At 44.7% G+C, this 20000-nt stretch overlaps 1 protein-coding gene across 1 annotated transcript in view; it reads left to right on the forward strand.

Moving 5' to 3' along the window:
* LOC139758941 (uncharacterized) overlaps positions 1-20000 on the forward strand; it is a 222005-nt gene that overhangs the window by 18872 nt on the left and 183133 nt on the right. Inside the window, exon 2 of the mRNA XM_071680756.1 lies at positions 10922-12778. Within this exon, the coding sequence (XP_071536857.1) occupies positions 12702-12778 (77 nt within the window). The 5' untranslated portion in view covers positions 10922-12701. The remainder of the gene's footprint in view (positions 1-10921; positions 12779-20000) is intronic.

Raw genomic sequence — 20000 nt, forward strand, 5'->3', positions numbered from 1 at the left:
GTTGTGGTGGTGGTGGTGTGTGGTAGTGGGAACAGTAGTCGTTGTGGTGGTGTGTGGTGTGTGGTAGCAGCAGCAGTGGTAGTGGAGGGAGGGAGGGAGGGGGGGGTTGTGTGCATGAAGTAGCAGTAGTAGTGAGGGAAAGTCCCCCCCTGGGTGTGTGTGTGTGTGTGTGTGTGTGTGTGTGACGGTTTATTGTTGTTCTTGTTGTTGTTGTTCTAGCCGGAGCCTCACGCCAGCAGGCCACTCACCCCTCCACCACCTCCCTCTCTGTCTGTAATGTCAGAGTGCCATGCATGTCTGTACCTCCCCCCTGCCTCCCTGCCTGCCTCCCCGTCATGCCGTCGTCAAGCTGTCTGGCAAGGCAAGGCGTCGCCCGGTCTACTGCTGCACCACCAGCAGCGGCTTCTCCACCTCCTCCACCTCCCTCCCTCTCTCTCTCTCTCCCCACACACACACCGCTCCACCATCATGACAGGGACTGGCCCTTTTTTACGAGGGGGGGGAGTTGCGCGTGCTGCTGCTCTGCCCTTTGACCCGGGCCTTTTTTTTTTTTAAAAGGTCATGCCTACTTACCCACGGGTCTTACCGTCGTGTTCATAGAGCCTATCTTTGTTCACGAAGGGTTGAACATAGTAACCGAACGTGGAAGGTGAAGTGGATCAATGAGCGATGCAGAAATCAACACTGGTAGTAAAGTATGTAAATTGCTGGCATTCCTTCCTTGAAATGTTTCCACAAAACTTCTTTAGATATGTTTTTATTAAATGTGATTTATTGATAAAGTATAAAAGACCGATAATGAATATTATGACTCGACGTGTATAAGGAATCCGTAATCATTGATTGAAAATGTACGTACGTTTTGTATGTAGTTTCTGTGCGTAAGAATATAATCAATAAACTTACTACGAATTGCTAGAGGCCGCTAGCTAGTTTCGCCCTAGCTTCGTCTCTTCGATGTCTCCCCTGATGATGTGATTATTACACGAAAGTGCACTTGGGAACTTTTCGTGTTTCATTTTTCCCGTGGACTCATAGGAATATCTTAATCACGCGCAAAATTGTGATCCTTTCCCATAATATATATATAAGACCTCCAGATTTCAACTCATTGACTGCAAAGATGTTACATCCCCTAAAAACAGATACAAAGCCAAGAAATTAAAAATCAGTGTAATGATCAACCAATTTTGAGTTAGTTAGGGCGAATAAACAAAACCATCACTTTCACAGACTGATCAAAGGAGAGAGAGAGAGAGAGAGAGAGAGAGAGAGAGAGAGAGAGAGAGAGAGAGAGAGAGAGTCAGTTTTCATGCTTAGCACAATAGGGTCCTCCAACGCCTTGCTCTCCTTCTTAAAACTGTCGACCTACCCAGCCAGTCTCTGTAAAATCTTCTCAAGTGTCGAAATAAAATTTGGCGCCAAACACCCCGCTCGGTCGAGCGGAAACGAATTTTTGAGGGGGGACTTGATTGGAACAGAATGAGAGAAGGAAACTAGAGAAAAAATAGGAAGAGGAGAGAATATACGTAAACATTATGTGAGAATAATCTCCTTTATGGATATTCTTCATACACATCTACTTATTTACCTCAGTACTCGGTTATTTATGATGTCATTCTCTTCAAGATCATTTCTCCATTTTCTGTTTCAGGGACTTTAGTATCACCTCTGTTTTCTCCGTCCTGTTGGTTTGCAACCAGTACCCCGTTTTCTGCATTATTTACTTTGCTAACAGCCTAATAGTCCGTTTTCTGTCGTATCATCCGTCCGTTTTCCTTTTCGTTCACGTTGTATCCCCTAAGTACCCCATCTTCTTTGTCATATATTCTCCATAGTAGTCCATTCTCTGTTTCATGGACATGACTCTCACTCATAATCTATTTCATTCACTTCATTGTCTCATCATTTATCATTTCCTGCTTCATTCACTTCAGTTTCATTTCACTTCTCTCTTTTCCGTTTCATTTACTACAGGATCACATCATTGTACCGTTTTCTGTTTCATTCACTTTGGTATCACCTCGGTACTTCATCTTGTGTTTCATTCACTGTCATCCCTAGTATTCCATCTATATACCATTCTCTATAGTATGGCACAGACCTCCCATTTTCTCTAATTTCTTTCGGAGTAACCAATATATTTTTTTCTTTCTTTTCGATATCTGTAAGTTTTCACGTTACCCTCTCTCCAAATTATGGACATAGTCTGTTCCTGGTGTTGGTTCATTATGACGCGTTTGGATCATACAAAATTATATTTGGCCAATGTACGTATAAGCTTATGACTTGACGAGGTTTAACAACCTTCACTACATACCATCCAATGACTCGTATTTTCCCCCTTTCAGTGCTTTCAGTAAAGTACTGGCGACTGGCCTGAAATTCAGGAGTCTCCTGATATTCTCTGTGTCCGCCATGGTTTCAGAAACATAGTGAAATGTTCTATCTTCTGTTTACCTTGTGCACCATGTCTGAGACGCGCGCGTTTACAAATTTACTTTAATTTTACCTGAATTAATGTTAGATTTTATCTCAGCTTTAAAAAATGTCTTGGTTGTTACTAATGAATGTTTTTTGTTTTATTTTTGTTATTTACTGAGAGGTGTTCGAATGGCTGAATGCCACGATTTTTAATTGGTTTCAGCATTTTTTTCACTTCCAAAGCAGTAAGGGCGCCTGACAATTTTATCAACACTCACTACGGCAAAGATTCTCTTCTTCCTCCCACACCTAGATATGAATCCATTGTGTTCTGTTGTTTTTCTTCTTCTCACACCTATCTGATCAGTGCTATCAGAACACTTCAGTGATATATATATATATATATATATATATATATATATATATATATATATATATATATATATATATTTTACTGCTATGTTGTCATAGGTTAGATAACCAAGCTTTCTTCGTGTGTGTGACTAAGGCTACTGGGAGAGACATGTACCGTATTCCAAGGCCACCATTGGCTTCTCTGGTGACGAATGAGCGAATGCGTGTAGCCACAATCAGTAGCAGGGAAGGGAGGGACTCTTTAGCAATGGCAAAACTGTATTTCTTTTTTTTCCGTTCAGTGACGATGATACAGCCTTACCGAAAGACACTTCACCAGTGAAGTCCTCGATATATATATATATATATATATATATATATATATATATATATATATATATATATATATATATATATATATATATATATATATATTCCTAAGAGTCCACGGGGAAATGAAACACGATGTTCCCAAGTGCACTTTCGTGCAATAATTACATCATCAGGGGATATACAAGAAATATAATTCAGTTATATATATATATATATATATATATATATATATATATATATATATATATATATATATATATATATATTTCCCTGGGGATAGGGGAGAAAGAATACTTCCCACGTATTCCCTGCGTGTCGTAGAAGGCGACTAAAAGGGAAGGGAGTGGGGGGCTGGAAATCCTCCCCTCTCGTTTTTTGTTTTTTTTTTTTAATTTTCCAAAAGAAGGAACAGAGAAGAGGTCCAGGTGAGGATATTCCCTCAAAGGCCCAGTCCTCTGTTCTTAACGCTACCTCGCTATCGCGGGAAATAGCGAATAGTATGAAAAAAAAAAAAATATATATATATATAAAGCCCGGCCCGATGGGGTTTGTCACATAACACATAAAGGGCGAGTTGCACATCTTTCCTTTTTTTTTTTTTCCTCTTTAAGTTTGTTCAAATTATAGTGAAGAACTTCAGACAAAACCATGAGTCTGGCTGTGTAAAAGATTTACCCAATTTACATCTTTTATCCTCCGTGACATTTTTCGTCTAGTTCGCCCTGTAAAACGTAATTTGAATTTGAAATTTTACCCATTTTTTTTTTTTATATATACCTTTTTAAATGTATTTTCTTGGTGACTGTTTGAAGGGTTGCGTAAGTGTGTCTTGTGATGAGAGTATTATTTATGAACTGTTTGCTGTCATGATAGACGACTCGTATTGGGGATCAGCCTCCTGCATGTGATGTGTGAAGGCAACTTAGAATTTATATGACTTTTTGAATTTGAGATTTCTGACACGATTGCGTAGGAAATGGAAAGTGTAGAGTGTAAGATTTTTCACTATATTTATATTTTGTAAGTTCTTTATATATATATATATATATATATATATATATATATATATATATATATATATATATATATATTTTTTTTTTTTTTTTTTTTTTTCATACTATTCGCTATTTCCCGCGATAGCGAGGTAGCGTTAAGAACAGAGGACTGGGCCTTTGAGGGAATATCCTCACCTGGCCCTCTTCTCTGTTCCTTCTTTTGGAAAATCAAAAAAAAAAAAAAAAAAAAAAAACGAGAGGGGAGGATTTCCAGCCCCCCGCTCCCTTCCCTTTTAGTCGCCTTCTACGACACGCAGGGAATACGTGGGAAGTATTCTTTCTCCCCTATCCCCAGGGAAATATATATATATATATATATATATATATATATATATATATATATATATATATATATATATATATTGGAAAGGATCACAATTTTGCGCGTGATCAAGATATTCATTTTCCCTGTGGACTCATAGGAATATATTTATATATATATATATATATATATATATATATATATATATATATATATATATATATATATATATATATATATATGATGGAAACAAACGTTTTCATATAGTTATTTTAACGTCAGTCTATTTTTATACAGTGGTTGTAACCCTTGAACTAATTAACATAGGCAATTATGCATTGCTTTACTATATGTAAATTTAGTAAACAGACTGTAACACATCACCATTTAACCTCGGCAGTGTTCACATGTGTTCCAGCAGTTCCCAGATAAGCCATTTAGGCGTCGTGTTAACTGGCTACGTTACATCCTAGTGTGGATGATGATGATGACCTGGGATGGGGTGGTTTGGTTACATCCTAGTGTGGATGATGATGATGACCTGGGATGGGGTGGTTTGGTTAAGGTCAGCGGGTCATGACGAAGGTCATGATGAATGCAACGTGGAGTGAGTTCTAACTACACACACTGTCCTATAGACTTGTATAGTAAAGTGTTAGACAAGAACTGTGGAAACTGTTACCATGGTTTTTTTTATTTTTGTTATTTTTGATTTAGTGAAAAAAGATTAAGGTGGATTTAACGACCAGCGTCGCTTAGTGGGGACAGTAGCCACCACTGCAGCAGGTACATGAAGGAACCGTCTATTAGGGACAGAAGCCACCGCTACACCTGCAGGAAGGAAGGTTTACAAGCCGTGTGAGGCCCCCGGAAGGAGGGGGAAATTCAAAGAAAATGTGAGGTCAGTGGACCCCTGGCCAGGGGATGGGGGCGAGGTCATGACCCCTGTGAAGCTTGACCTCCTTTTTCACAATATATATATATATATATATATATATATATATATATATATATATATATATATATATATATATATATATATATTCCTTGAGTCCACGGGGAAAATGAAACCCGAAAAGTTCCCAAGTGCACTTTCGTGTAATAATCACATCATATATATATATATATATATATATATATATATATATATATATATATATATATATATATATGTAATGTTCCTCCTACGCTTCCTCACCCACCCAGGTGTGTTCTGCAAAACTCATTACTCCAATCAGCCAACTTAAAGTTGAGAATAGAAATTAGGTGGCATTATTATTACCCAAAGGATGTATTTCTGTTTGAATACGTTGTGTAAGTCTAGTAACTGTAATGGATGTAAGAAATTATCCCGGCCATTTTGAAAATGTGAAATCCATAAAACTTTGTGTTGACAGCCTTGTGTGTGTGTGTGTGTGTGTGTGTGTGTGTGTGTGTGTGTTCGTCTGTGTGTTGGATGCCGTTTTATGACGTCAGGGGAAACTTAAGCAATATTGTTTTTCCTTTTAGTTTTTTTTGTAGTCTTGGTCTTATATGACCTAGTTAATGTAGTCTCCTCTTGTTTTTTTTTTCTCTCATCACCTTTGTTCTTCATTTCTTACCTTGCGTTTTTATATTCTCAATATTTGCGTCACTAACGTATTAAGATTGCGTCACTGTTTTTCTTGACTGACTTTCATGTATTTTTCATGTGTCAACTGAGTTGCTCCGCCTGCCATCTATTGGCCAGCTGAACGTTTGGCATATTTATGAAAATGTAATTATGACAATGTCAGCTTCGTGCAACAACCTTAATACGCTAAAACATATTTATTTTTCCTTTTTTTTTTTTTTTTGTTTGTGCAAGTTCTCTGATTCTTGTGTCTCATTGTGGGGGATCTTCTCTTAGTTTTCCCTTCCACAAGGCATCCACTGATCATGATAATAATGATGATGATAACAGTTTATAGGTCATGACAACAGTCTACACACAACACTGTAAACACACATCTGTTATCATCATCCTCCAACCCTCCAATTATTCGACATGGTAAAAACACGTAATTTTTTTTTTTTTTATCGACTAAACCTTTATTTTTTATCTTCGTTCTCTAACGCGTAGGTTCCTGCGTTTCTTTCCGTTTTCTACTGCATAGCTTCCTGTGTTTCTCTCCGTTTTCTACTGCGTAGCTTCCTGTGTTTCCGTTTTCTACTGCATAGCTTTCTGTTTCCGTTTTCTACTGCATAGCTTCCTGTGTTTATCTCCGTTTTCTATTGTGTTTCTCCGTTTTCTACTGCATAGCTTCCTGTGTTTATCTCCGTTTTCTATTGTTTCTCACCGTTTTCTACTGCATAGCTTCCTGTGTTTGTCTCCGTTTTCTCCTGTGTTTCTATCCGTTTTCTACTGCATAGCTTCCTGTGTTTATCTCCGTTTTCTATTGTGTTTCTCACCGTTTTCTGCTGCATAGCTTCCTGTGTTTGTCTCCGTTTTCTCCTGTGTTTCTATCCGTTTTCTACTGCATAGCTTCCTGTGTTTATCTCCGTTTTCTATTGTGTTTCTCACCGTTTTCTACTGCATAGCTTCCTGTGTTTGTCTCCGTTTTCTCCTGTGTTTCTATCCGTTTTCTACTGCATAGCTTCCTGTGTTTATCTCCGTTTTCTATTGTGTTTCTCACCGTTTTCTACTGCATAGCTTCCTGTGTTTGTCTCCGTTTTCTCCTGTGTTTCTATCCGTTTTCTACTGCATAGCTTCCTGTGTTTATCTCCGTTTTCTATTGTGTTTCTCACCGTTTTCTACTGCATAGCTTCCTGTGTTTGTCTCCGTTTTCTCCTGTGTTTCTATCCGTTTTCTACTGCATAGCTTCCTGTGTTTATCTCCGTTTTCTATTGTGTTTCTCACCGTTTTCTACTGCATAGCTTCCTGTGTTTGTCTCCGTTTTCTCCTGTGTTTCTATCCGTTTTCTACTGCATAGCTTCCTGTGTTTATCTCCGTTTTCTATTGTTTCTCACCGTTTTCTACTGCATAGCTTCCTGTGTTTGTCTCCGTTTTCTCCTGTGTTTCTATCCGTTTTCTACTGCATAGCTTCCTGTCCAGTCATTTCATCGGAGGAGTGGGTGTGGGTAATCGATGGTGGCAACCTCCCTCTTCCTTCTTCCCCGGCACCACCAGTGGTGTCCACCAGGGCTGTCGCTTGCCACCACCAGTGGTGTCCACCAGGGCTGTCGCTTGCCACCACCAGTGGTGTCCACCAGGGCTGTCGCTTGCCACCACCAGTGGTGTCCACCAGGGCTGTCGCTTGCCACCACCAGTGGTGTCCACCAGGGCTGTCGCTTGCCACCGCCAGTGGTGTCCACCAGGGCTGTCGCTTGCCACCACCAGTGGTGTCCACCAGGGCTGTCGCTTGCCACCACCAGTGGTGTCCACCAGGGCTGTCGCTTGCCACCACCAGTGGTGTGCACCAGGGCTGTCGCTTGCCACCACCAGTGGTGTCCACCAGGGCTGTCGCTTGCCACCACCAGTGGTGTGCACCAGGGCTGTCGCTTGCCACCACCAGTGTTTCATGTATCCGTGAAGGACACCACTTCCTCCGCCGAACCCTGTTAACCATCACGTTGACCACTTATCATGGTATAACCTCCCTCCCCTCCAGTACTTACCCTCACACTTGACCATATCTTTCCCTCGCTTCATTCGGGCAGCGTCATGTCTTCCAGTCTCTCCATTTCAACGCTGGGTTGGGTTACAGGCCTGCCACCTGCTAGGGGTCATGACCCTGGAGGTCATCCCTGCGCTGATATGATGAACATATTGGCCATAACGCATTCCTCTGCTCTACCCTGGAAGCTGTGTATGATCTCCCAGGAGCTGGTGAGGTTGTGTTGATGCCACATTTATTTTCTTTCGCATCGGCTGTAGCATTCCTCGTCCTCCATTTTGGAGTACTTATTACGTGTCTTTTACCCAGAATGGAATCCATAGAAAAAAACTTCTGTCATATTAACCCTGCAGCCCATCGTCTGTCTCATGATACTGCTTCCCATTCTGATCTCCGGGTATCATTTTGACCCCAGCTCCCTCAAGATGCCTCCTGCCTAACTGATGCTGCTTCACGTATCGTCCGTGTGGAGGGTAACCACACGAGGATTGACCGTTACGATACCTTTACTGATGACGTGTAAGGTGGTGGTTGATGCTTGGGTCATTATAGTCGTCAAACGTCAACTTATAATCACCTTCCTCACGTTGTCTCCCGCGTTAGCGAGGTAGCGCAATGAAACAGACGAAAGAATGGCCAACCACCACACACACACACACACACACACACACACACATATATATATATATATATATATATATATATATATATATATATATATATATATATATATATATATAAAAGATTTATAAATGTCAAATTGCTTATTAGTTCTTCTATACAGGTAGTTTCTCACCCTGATAATCACATATCTAAATATTGAGTAAAATAGCGATTATAATCATTATTAGACAGACCAGGTTCACTGAGGATGAGGTATGCAAATTGCCAATACCGCCCCAGATGAAAAGAAAACGGGAAGTTGAGGGTACATAGGAATTATCCACAAGTATTACATTTCGTTATACGTTTTCATGACGTGTTTACGTACGTACAGTTTATTTCATGGTGTTCTCGCACCACGTGGCTCTCAGCGCTTGGCCAATCACATCGCGGGAACGCCATCCTAACTGGGGCCAGCGAGGCGGTGATTGGCTGGGCGGGCGGGCGGCGGGGCGCAAGCTTGACTCCCCAGGGGAGGTAACTCCCCAACCCTCGCTCCTCACCCCACACGGGGCGCGGGGGGGAGTTAGTCTCCGGATTTTCCGCCTTGATATTTCAAGATTCTCCTAATTAATTTGGGAGTTTTTAAGTGGCCATGAAGTGGCCTTCCCTTCTTTCTCTTGCCCCAACATTGCCTGGGGTGTAGCGGGTGGCTGTGTTCGACTGTAGATTATCATATATATATATATATATATATATATATATATATATATATATATATATATATATATATATATATATGTGTGTGTGTGTGTGTGTGCGTGTATATATTGGAAAGGATCACAATTTTGCGCGCGATCAAGATATTCCTTTGAGTCCACGGGGAAAATAAAACACGATAAGTTCCCAAGTGCACTTTCGTGTAATAATCACATCATCAGGGGAGACACAAGAGAGAAATATACATTCAGTTGATGTACATCGAGGAGACGAAGCTAGGACGCCATTTGGTAAACATACTATATATATATATATATATATATATATATATATATATATATATATATATATATATATTTTTTTTTTTTTTTTTTTTATACTTTGTCGCTGTCTCCCGCGTTTGCGAGGTAGCGCAAGGAAACAGACGAAAGAAATGGCCCAACCCCCCCCCCCATACACATGTACATACACACATCCACACACGCAAATATACATACCTACACAGCTTTCCATGGTTTACCCCAGACGCTTCACATGCCTTGATTCAATCCACTGACAGCACGTCAACCCCTGTATACCACATCGCTCCAATTCACTCTATATATATATATATATATATATATATATATATATATATATATATATATATATATATATATACACATATATATATATCCTTTCCTTTTCCATGAACAACTCGACTCTGGAAGTTAGCGTAAGTTAGCAGTGAGTTATGAATTTGACAGCTTATTTGCCATGTTAATATTGTCATTTATATTTCCCAGACTTATCAGAAAATAGTTGACTTTGCTTAACAACTTCGCTAAGAGTGTTTACTTTTCCACACGACTCATGATATTGTCTCTGGTGGATTGGATAATAACATGATTATAATTATGGTTAACGATTCGCCAACTCAAACCTGCCACAGATTCTTGAAGCCAGTAACAACTTGTTCGTAAGATGCCATTAGTGGCACAGGTTGGATTTCGGTGCGCTCGGTGTGCCATTATTGGCACAGGTTGGATTTCGGTGCGCCATTATTGGCACAGATTGGATTCGGGTGAGCTCGGTGTGCCATTATTGGCACAGTTTGGATTCGGGTGCGCTTTGGTGTGCCATTATTGGCACAGTTTGGATTCGGGTGCGCTTTGGTGTGCCATTACTGGCACAGATTGTCCCGTATGTGTGTGACAGTTGTAGTGGCCACCTGGATGGATGTGTGTGTGTGGTGTATAATGTGATGAACCAGTTCATTTCAAGCTCATGACATTAGTGAAATAGCCATCACGCGAAGAGTTGGGAATTGTCCTTTCTATGAGATTATGTAAGTTTGACTCGTCTGTACGGGGAAAATTATTTATATCTTAAGGTAACCTTATATTTAACTTTAGAGAATATTTTATATGTTGTATGAAATATTTTGTGTTGTAGTTTTGTTTTTATATACAGTTTTGTGTTATTAGGAATTGTCAAGTTTTCCTGTTTCCAGACCTGAGACCTGACGAGGTGTGTTTTTGTTTTCATTTTGGCAGATGTGGGCGGTCGGCGCCCCCCTACAGCGAGCTGTGGCCAGGAGGGGGGGCCAGTGGGCGGCACGGGTCCCAGCTGGTCCTTCATCCCGCCTGACCTGAGGCAAGACGCACCATGAACTCTCATGAAATATGTGATACTCAATCAAAACTGCTGGAGAAAGAGAGAGAGAGAGATAGATAGATAGAGAGAGAGAGAGAAAGAGAGAGAGAGAGAATGTGTGTTTCCCTTGCTGACGTCAGTCACTGTACACTGATGTCACGCTGACCTCAGCCAGCGTGACCTGGCCGTCACCACCCCTGCTGACCCTCAGGCGATGCCCTTTGACATCGCGCTGAGCTCAGCCACTCCCGTGACGTCATCCTGACCTCAGCTCGTCCCGTGACGTCATCCTGACCTCAGCCAGCGTTACCTGACGTGGTGGTGTTCATCGCACACCACACAACTGTTTCCACATATATATACATATAGAAACATACATATATACATACACACGCGAGGTGGAAGTTCCATATATGTAAGAAAGTGTTGTACCGGGGCTGTCATGTTTACTCACCAGTGTAAGAGACTCACCCATGGGTAAGGATGGGTGAGTGACATCCACAGATTAAACGTGTGGGTCAGCCACCCGTCGCCCTCCCTCTAGCACTTGGGCAAACGTCTTCCTGGAGGACCAGTGAACCTTGGAGGAGGAGTCCAAGTTAGGCGACGGTCTCGGGTGTCGGACGAGTGGCCGTACTTAAAGCTGAGGAACATGTGTGTGGTGGACTTGGCCAGCAGCAGCGGCGGCGGCTGCGGCAGCGGCTGCGGCAGCAGCTGCGGCAGTAGTAGCGGCAGCAGCAGCGGCATCATTATCCTCCTCAAAAACAGCCGCGGTGCAAGTGCTCCTCCTGGGGAGGGTTTGTGACTATGTTATGTGAGACGGTAGGCGCCCAAGGCTGAGGTGTAAACCACGTTGCTTCCCCTGGCGGACGTCCTCTCCCTCGCTGGCGGGTGGAACTTGACCTGCCTCACTGCGCGCTCAGGCTATCTTGTAGTCCTCTTACCTCGCTGGGTCCTTGTGGACTCGTCCCGCTGGAGGCTGTAGACGGGTCATCTCCCCACCTGTATATATACACGTCGTCCTCTGGACCATCTTCCCTCAACCTCATCTGATTCGAAGATCCCTTCTGAGCCCCAAACCTCACGTGTTCTTTGTTCCCTTTTTTTTCTCTTTTTGTCTGTGAAGCCTCAGCGTCTTGAGACGGGACGCGGGGTGGGGGCCGGTGGGGAAGGAAGGACCATCTGGGACCTTTTTTTGGGGACGATTTCGGGAGGCGTCCCCAGACATTTGCACGCGAGACGAGCGCTCCAGGGACGCTAAGCGACCAGGGGGGAAGGGACGGACGTGCGTGAGGTCATATGTGAGTGCGAGACAAACAGTAAGAAGGAAAGACGTGTTAACGTGGCAGGAAAAAAGAAGAGAGACAAGTCAGTGAAGACGAGCGATACAGTGCTGAAACATATAAAGTAAAACAGGAACTCAAACCAGATCATAAAAGTGTGGCTACAAGCCTCAGTAAAGTGGATCCGTAAAGTGAGGGGGGTTATAAGTGTGAGGGGTAGGGAGTGCTGTGGCTCGTGCACGACAACCCGGGTGTTGTGAGTGACGGAGGACGACCACAGACGACTGGGAGTCTGGTACGACTTGAAGGAGGAGGAGGAGGAAGAAGAGGAGGAGGAGGCACCAGCAGGAGGAGGAGGAGGAGGAGGAGGAGGCGGTAGCTACGACCCTGGAGCACCATGGGAGAACTTCAAGCCACCATCGAACTGGCGCTACACATCCACAAGTTCTACAACGTTGACCTCTTCCAGCGAGGGTGAGTACCCACCCACCCAGCCAACCCACCCAGCATGCCCACCTCCCAGTACTGACCCAGCCAACCCACCACCCGGTACTTACCCAGCATGCCCAGCATGCCCACCTTCCAGTCCTGACCTACCCAGCCCACCTAGCATGTCCACCTCCCAGTACTGACCCACCCAGCCCATCCACCTCCCAGTACTGACCCACCCAGCCCACCCACTTCCCAGTACTGACCCACCCAGCCCACCCACTTCCCAGTACTGACCCACCCAGCCCACCCAGTATGCCCATCTTCCAATACTGACCCACTCAGCCCACAACATACCCTCCCTGCCACGGCATTCATCACGTGGAAGACTAGGTAGAAACCCTGTATATACCAGTCCACATTAGAAACCCCTTATATACCAGTCCTCTTTAGAAACCCTGTATCAACCAGTCCACTTTAGAAACCCCGTATCAACCAGTCCTCTTTAGAAACCCTGCATCAACCAGTCCACTTTAGAAACCCCGTATAAAATGTTACTCTAAAATATCATTATTCTACTGCCTGACACTTGTGCCAGGACGTCAACAGATGTCCCAGATTATCTTATGATGTCCCATTGTTTATCTATGTATCTGACATCAACAGATGTCCCAGATCATTCATATGATGTCCCAGTGTTTATCTATGTATTTGATATCAACAGATGTCCCAAGATTTATCTATGTATCTAACATCAACAGATGTCCCAGATTATGATGTCCCATGGTTTATCCATGGGACGTCAACAGATATCCCAGATTATCTTTATGATGTCCCATGGTTTATATATGTATCTGACATCAGCAGATGTCCCAGATTATCTTTATGATGTCCCATGGTTTATCCATGGATCTGACATCAACAGATGTCCCAGATGACGATGTCCCAATGTTTATCTCTATCTGAAGATGCTCCGGGATAACTTTACAATGTCCCAGGCTTAACATGTATGTACACAGGGCGTGGTGTCCCAGGATGTGTGTCCCAGGCGTGGTGTCCCAGGATGTGTGAGGGACGCACGCACGCACGCGAGCTGGTGTGTTGTGTAAGGGTGTGCATGACGGCCATAAGAACAGTTGCAATGATCCACACATTTAACTACAGGGGGGGGGGGTGTTCCCCATCATGGCTTGATCAAGCTTGGGTTTGGGTTGGTTTATTAAGCTTGGGTTTCGGTTGGTTTATTAAGCTTGGGTTTCGGTTGGTTTTATTAAGCTTGGGTTTCGGTTGGTTTATTAAGCTTGGGTCCAGTTGGTTCGCTAAGTTTGGGTTTAGTTGGCTTATTAAGCTTAGGTTTTGGTTGGTTTATTAAGCTTGGGTTTTGGTGGGTTTATTAAGCTTAGGTTTCGGTTGGTTTATTAAGCTTGGGTCCAGTTGGTTCGCTAAGTTTGGGTTTAGTTGGCTTATTAAGCTTAGGTTTTGGTTGGTTTATTAAGCTTGGGTTTTGGTTGGTTTATTAAGCTTGGGCTTTGGTTGGTTTATTAAGCTTAGGTTTCGGTTGGTTTATTAAGCTTGGGTTTCGGTTGGTTTATTAAGCTTGGGTTTCGGTTGGTTTATTAAGCTTGGGTTTTGGTTGGTTTATTAAGCTTGGGTTTGGGTTAGTTTATTAAGCTTGGGCTTTGGTTGGTTTATTAAGCTTGGGTTTTGGTTGGTTTATTAAGCTTGGGTTTGGGTTAGTTTATTAAGCTTGGGTTTTGGTTGGTTTATTAAGCTGGTTGGGTTTTGGTTGGTTTATTAAGCTTGGGTTTTGGTTGGTTTATTAAGCTTGGATTTGGTTGGTAAAACCATCGCTCTCGTTTTCTTTGACGTCGTGTGATTGGTGTGTTTAACAGGTAAACAAAGTGTCCGCCTGTGATTGGTTCTTGTGTGGACGATGACGTCATGGCTGGAGTGATTGGTCAGCGAGACAAACATTTTTCTGAGCGTTGCTGTGATTGGCTCCTTCACAGGAAGAGCATATGATAGCTTGGATGTGATTGGTTCCCTGGCGGTGCACGTAAAGATCTTCCCTGTAATTGGTTAGTACCCTGTGAGGAATAAGAGGCCAGCAGTGACTGGTTCCAGTGAGGGACGGATGAATGAGAGCTCAGAGGTGATTGGTTCCCGCGGCAGACCTAGGAATGAGAGGTCAGCGGTGATTGGTTCCCGCGGACAGGGAGTAAATAAAACCCTGCCTATAATTGGATAGCGGGACAAGCGGGTAAATACGAGGCCTCGCGTGATTGGTTTCCCCGACTGACGATAAAATAAGAGCCCTCCTGTGATTGGCTGTCACAACGGGAGGAGGAAATGAAAACCGGGGGGGGTTTGATTGGTCCGCACCCTGGCAGCTGCCGACCAATCATCGGAGGCGCTCCTCGGCCGCCCTCCAGCGTCTGTTTCCTTCGGCGAAGGAAGATGGCGCGTGGACCAGTGGCTTCCTCACCATCTACCTCAGCCCTTACCCCCTCCATGGGTCGATCCCCCATTCCCCCCCAGCCCAGCCCCCCCTCCCCCCCTCCCCCCCATCTCCTGAAGAGCGTGACCTTACCAGGGGAAGGAGGGGGGCGGGGCTGGGGGGGGAGAAGGTGTGGGTGAGGGAGGGTAACTTTATGAACCAGAGGAAAGGTCGTCCATGTCAACTTGTACAGAATTATTCTTCCTCCTTCCCATTGTCTGTCTGTCTGTCTGTGTGCCTGTCAATTTCTCTGTCTGTCTGTGTGTCTGTCAATCTGTCTATGTCTCTGTCTGTGTCCTGTTAGTCTCTGTGTGTGTGTCTGTGTTTGTCTTTATGTCATTCTGAGTGTGTCTGTATGTCTGTCTGTCTTGTTTCTGAGGTCTGGTGATGGTCGAGACGTAATCAAGGGTCAGAGGTTATGAGGGGAGGGGGGTGGGTCAGGTGCCGGGGTCAGAGGTTATGAGGGGAGGGGGGTGGGTCAGGTGCCGGGGTCAGAGGTTATGTATGGGATGGGGGGGTGGGTCAGGTGCCGGGGTCAGAGGTTATGTGGGGAGGGGGGTGGGTCAGGTGCCGGGGTCAGAGGTTATGTGGGGAGGGGGGTGGGTCAGGTGCCGGGGTCAGAGGTTACATGTGGGGGTGGGTCAGGTGCCGGGGTCAGAGGTTATGTGGTGGGTGGGTCAGGTGCCGGGGTCAGAGGTTACGTGTGGGTGGGTCAGGTGCCGGGGTCAGAGGTTATGTGGTGGGTGGGTCAGGTGCCGGGGTCAGAGGTTACGTGTGGGTGGGTCAGGTGCCGGGGTCAGAGGTTATGTGGGGAGGGGGGTGGGTCAGGTGCCGGGGTCAGAGGTTATGTGGTGGGTGGGTCAGGTGCCGGGGTCAGAGGTTACGTGTGGGTGGGTCAGGTGCCGGGGTCAGAGGTTATGTGGGGAGGGGGGTGGGTCAGGTGCCGGGGTCAGAGGTTACGTGTGGGTGGGTCAGGTGCCGGGGTCAGAGGTCAGGTGTGGGGTCAGGAATGGTAGTGTTGTATAGTGGGTAATGTGGTGTGTGCCGGCCCGTCTCTGTAATGACACGTTTGTACTCTGTACTACAAGGAGTACGTGTGTACGTGTGTGTGTGTGTGTGTGTACGTGTGTGCGTGTGTGTACGTGTGTGCGTGTGTGTACGTGTGTGTGTGTGTGTGTGTGTCTATAATGACAGACTGCGGGACATGCTTGAAGTACGAGGGGGGGGGGGGTAGGAGGAGGGGGGGAGTCGGGCCTCACGCTGGTGTATGTTGAGAGAGAGAGAGAGAGAGAGAGAGAGAGAGAGAGTACCTCACCGTCGTGAGGTCTTGGTGTGCCTTTCCATCAAGCAATCTGTTACGTTCCTTCGTCTGTCTTCATGCTGCTCGTAGCTCCACTGTGTTTGGGTAAGTGTTCCACTTAATTGGTAGTTGAGGTTCCCTAGTGTGTTCCAGTGGTGCGGTACGGGTCGTCCACTGGTGTGGTACGGGTCGTCCACTGGTGTGTTCCAGTGGTGTGGTACGGGTCGTCCACTGGTGTGTTCCAGTGGTGTGGTACGGGTCGTCCACTAGTGTGTTCCAGTGGTGTGGTACGGGTCGTCCACTGGTGTGTTCCAGTGGTGTGGTACGGGTCGTCCACTGGTGTGTTCCAGTGGTGTGGTACGGGTCGTCCACTGGTGTGTTCCAGTGGTGTGGTACGGGTCGTCCACTGGTGTGTTCCAGTGGTGTGGTACGGGTCGTCCACTGGTGTGTCCCAGTGGTGTGGTACGGGTCGTCCACTGGTGTGTTCCAGTGGTGTGGTACGGGTCGTCCACTGGTGTGTTCCAGTGGTGTGGTACGGGTCGTCCACTGGTGTGTTCCAGTGGTGTGGTACGGGTCGTCCACTAGTGTGTTCCAGTGGTGTGGTACGGGTCGTCCACTGGTGTGTTCCAGTGGTGTGGTACGGGTCGTCCACTGGTGTGTTCCAGTGGTGTGGTACGGGTCGTCCACTGGTGTGTTCCAGTGGTGTGGTACGGGTCGTCCACTGGTGTGTTCCAGTGGTGTGGTACGGGTCGTCCACTGGTGTGTCCCAGTGGTGTGGTACGGGTCGTCCACTGGTGTGTTCCAGTGGTGTGGTACGGGTCGTCCACTGGTGTGTTCCAGTGGTGTGGTACGGGTCGTCCACTAGTGTGTTCCAGTGGTGTGGTACGGGTCGTCCACTAGTGTGTTCCAGTGGTGTGGTACGGGTCGTCCACTGGTGTGTTCCAGTGGTGTGGTACGGGTCGTCCACTGGTGTGTTCCAGTGGTGTGGTACGGGTCGTCCACTAGTGTGTTCCAGTGGTGTGGTACGGGTCGTCCACTAGTGTGTTCCAGTGGTGTGGTACGGGTCGTCCACTGGTGTGTTCCAGTGGTGTGGTACGGGTCGTCCACTGGTGTGTTCCAGTGGTGGCCAATAGGAGCTATTAGATGTGCCTTGCTATTGCCGAGGTGACCCCCCCCCCCCCGCGGTCTTGCCCTGGGAAATTATACGCCTTGCGTTTCCAAGAACGCACGCGACGCGTTCCCAGGACGCACGCGACGCGCTCCCAGGACGCACGCGACGCGCTCCCAGGCCGCACGCGACCGACGGATTACGGAAATAAGAAGGTTTTGAAAAAGAAACGGGTCGAAATACATGGAAACAAAGGAGGGTTGAGCGTAGCTTAAAGGGAGAATCATAAATGAACGCTTGTTGGAACATGTTTACTCACGGGGGGGGGGGGGGGGGATGTTCGAGAAAATGTTCTAATACAGCAAGGGAGGACGCTCTTTGAAATTTGAAGTGGAAAGGTTAACTGTGAAATAGTAGGGAGAGAGAGAGAGAGAGAGAGAGAGAGAGCTCAAGACTCAATATTTCCATTTATGTATTTAAAAAAAAAGAAAAGACAATATTTAAATCAGCAGCAGTGAAATTGGTCGTTTAGACATCAAAACCCCTCCTGGAGAAAACGGGAAGCGGGGTTGGCAATATGATAACCAGAAGGAAGGATTGAGAAAGAAGGATGTTGTTTGGGGAGGGGGAAACTTGGCCAACTCCTGGCCCTGAGGGGATATTGGTCATATTTCTCGCCGCTACACCGAGTTACGGGGGAAATAAGGAAGCGCTAACTTAGCGAGAACATGTAGCAAGTTAGCGAGGAAGCCATACCTTATGTGCCAGGCATTTACCCCCGGTAAATATGTGCCTGTAGCCAGGACACAGCAAGGGAACCAACTCTCTGACTTGGAAGAGAAAACGGGAGACGCGTTAGCTTAGAAAACGGGAGGCGCTTCAGTCGTAGAAAACGGAAGGCGCTGCAGTCGTAGAAAATGGAAGGGAAATGAACGAGAAAACTGTCGTATATTTGGAAAGCTGCAAGTTATTGAACTTTGGAAAATTCGAACTTAAAAACAAATGCATTACAAAATGTTATAGAAAACGGGAGGTGTCGTATTTAAAAGAATATGAGTTCCGTGGTGTCTAGAAAATAGAAGCTTTTGAAATTAGAGATTAGAAAGTAGCGTTTTACTGGTAAAAAACGGACTGTGTATGTATGGGAAATTGAAATGTGTGTGTGTGTGTGTGTGTGTGTGTGTGTAGGAATGTCGATTTATATTAGTTATATACATGTCAGGACACAGGGCTTGTCTCTTTCATGTTGTAGATTATTCCTGCAGAAGAAAACGAAGGCATCTACAACCACGCTAATGTATAAGAATTTTTATTTTTCATTTTCTATTCCTTCATTTATTTATTTATTTATTTATTTACCTATTTTTTTTCATTTACTTCCGGGTAGGGTGTTCGGCTGCCCGTACCTCCACTGTGTACATTGTAGCTACGCATGTAGCAATGGGGGTAAATGTTTCGTATATACAGAAGGAAAATATTTACATTTATATTTATATATAAACAAAAATATGTAGAGTAAATATGAGGAGAAGGTGTAGTCAAGTTCTGATTAGACATTAACCGTTGTTAGATCTAAGTTAGACCTGTTAACTATCACATATAAGGTATTATGTATTATAATCTTATATTTATGATATGTGTGATATATGTGTGTGTTGTTATATTTTCATAGTTGTATGTTGTTACAATATGATTTCTATGGTGTCCACTTAAGACTAATGATATCTGGTAAGTTCGTAACGAATTTTGTGTGCGTTATACCGTAGGTTCATAACGAATTATTTATGCGTTATAAGGTAGGTTCACAACGAATTATTTATGCGTTATACGGTAGGTTCATAACGAATTATTTATGCGTTATACGGTTGGTTCGTAACGAATTATTTATGCGTTATACGGTTGGTTCATAACGAATTATTTATGCGTTATGCGGGAGGTTCAGAACGAATTATTTATGCGTTATACGGTTGGTTCATAACGAATTATTTCTGCGTTATATGGTAGGTTCATAACGAATTATATGTGCTTTATACACTGCATCACAATTAAGTATGATAACGTACGTTAACAACGGTTCTCGGTCATGGTTTTCTTCACATTTTAGTACGTGTGTACAATGCGCATTACTAACTTCGCTTCATTATTATGTTTTAAATGTTCATATAATGTATGAGCCTCGTAGATGTATTTGTTCCGTGTGTAGTTCACCGTAGCTACGTGGCTGTTAGAACACATGCCCTACACTCTGTGTAACTGTGTTCAAGTTCACATGTGAACATGTTGACTTTAAAGTTATAAAACTAACTTAAAGTTATGAAACTAACTGTGTGACGCCACGGCCATCAGCTCTTCCCGAAGTATC

The sequence above is a fragment of the Panulirus ornatus genome, chromosome 32 (assembly GCF_036320965.1).
Source record: "Panulirus ornatus isolate Po-2019 chromosome 32, ASM3632096v1, whole genome shotgun sequence".
In the NCBI taxonomy this organism is placed as follows: Eukaryota; Metazoa; Arthropoda; class Malacostraca; order Decapoda; family Palinuridae; genus Panulirus; species Panulirus ornatus.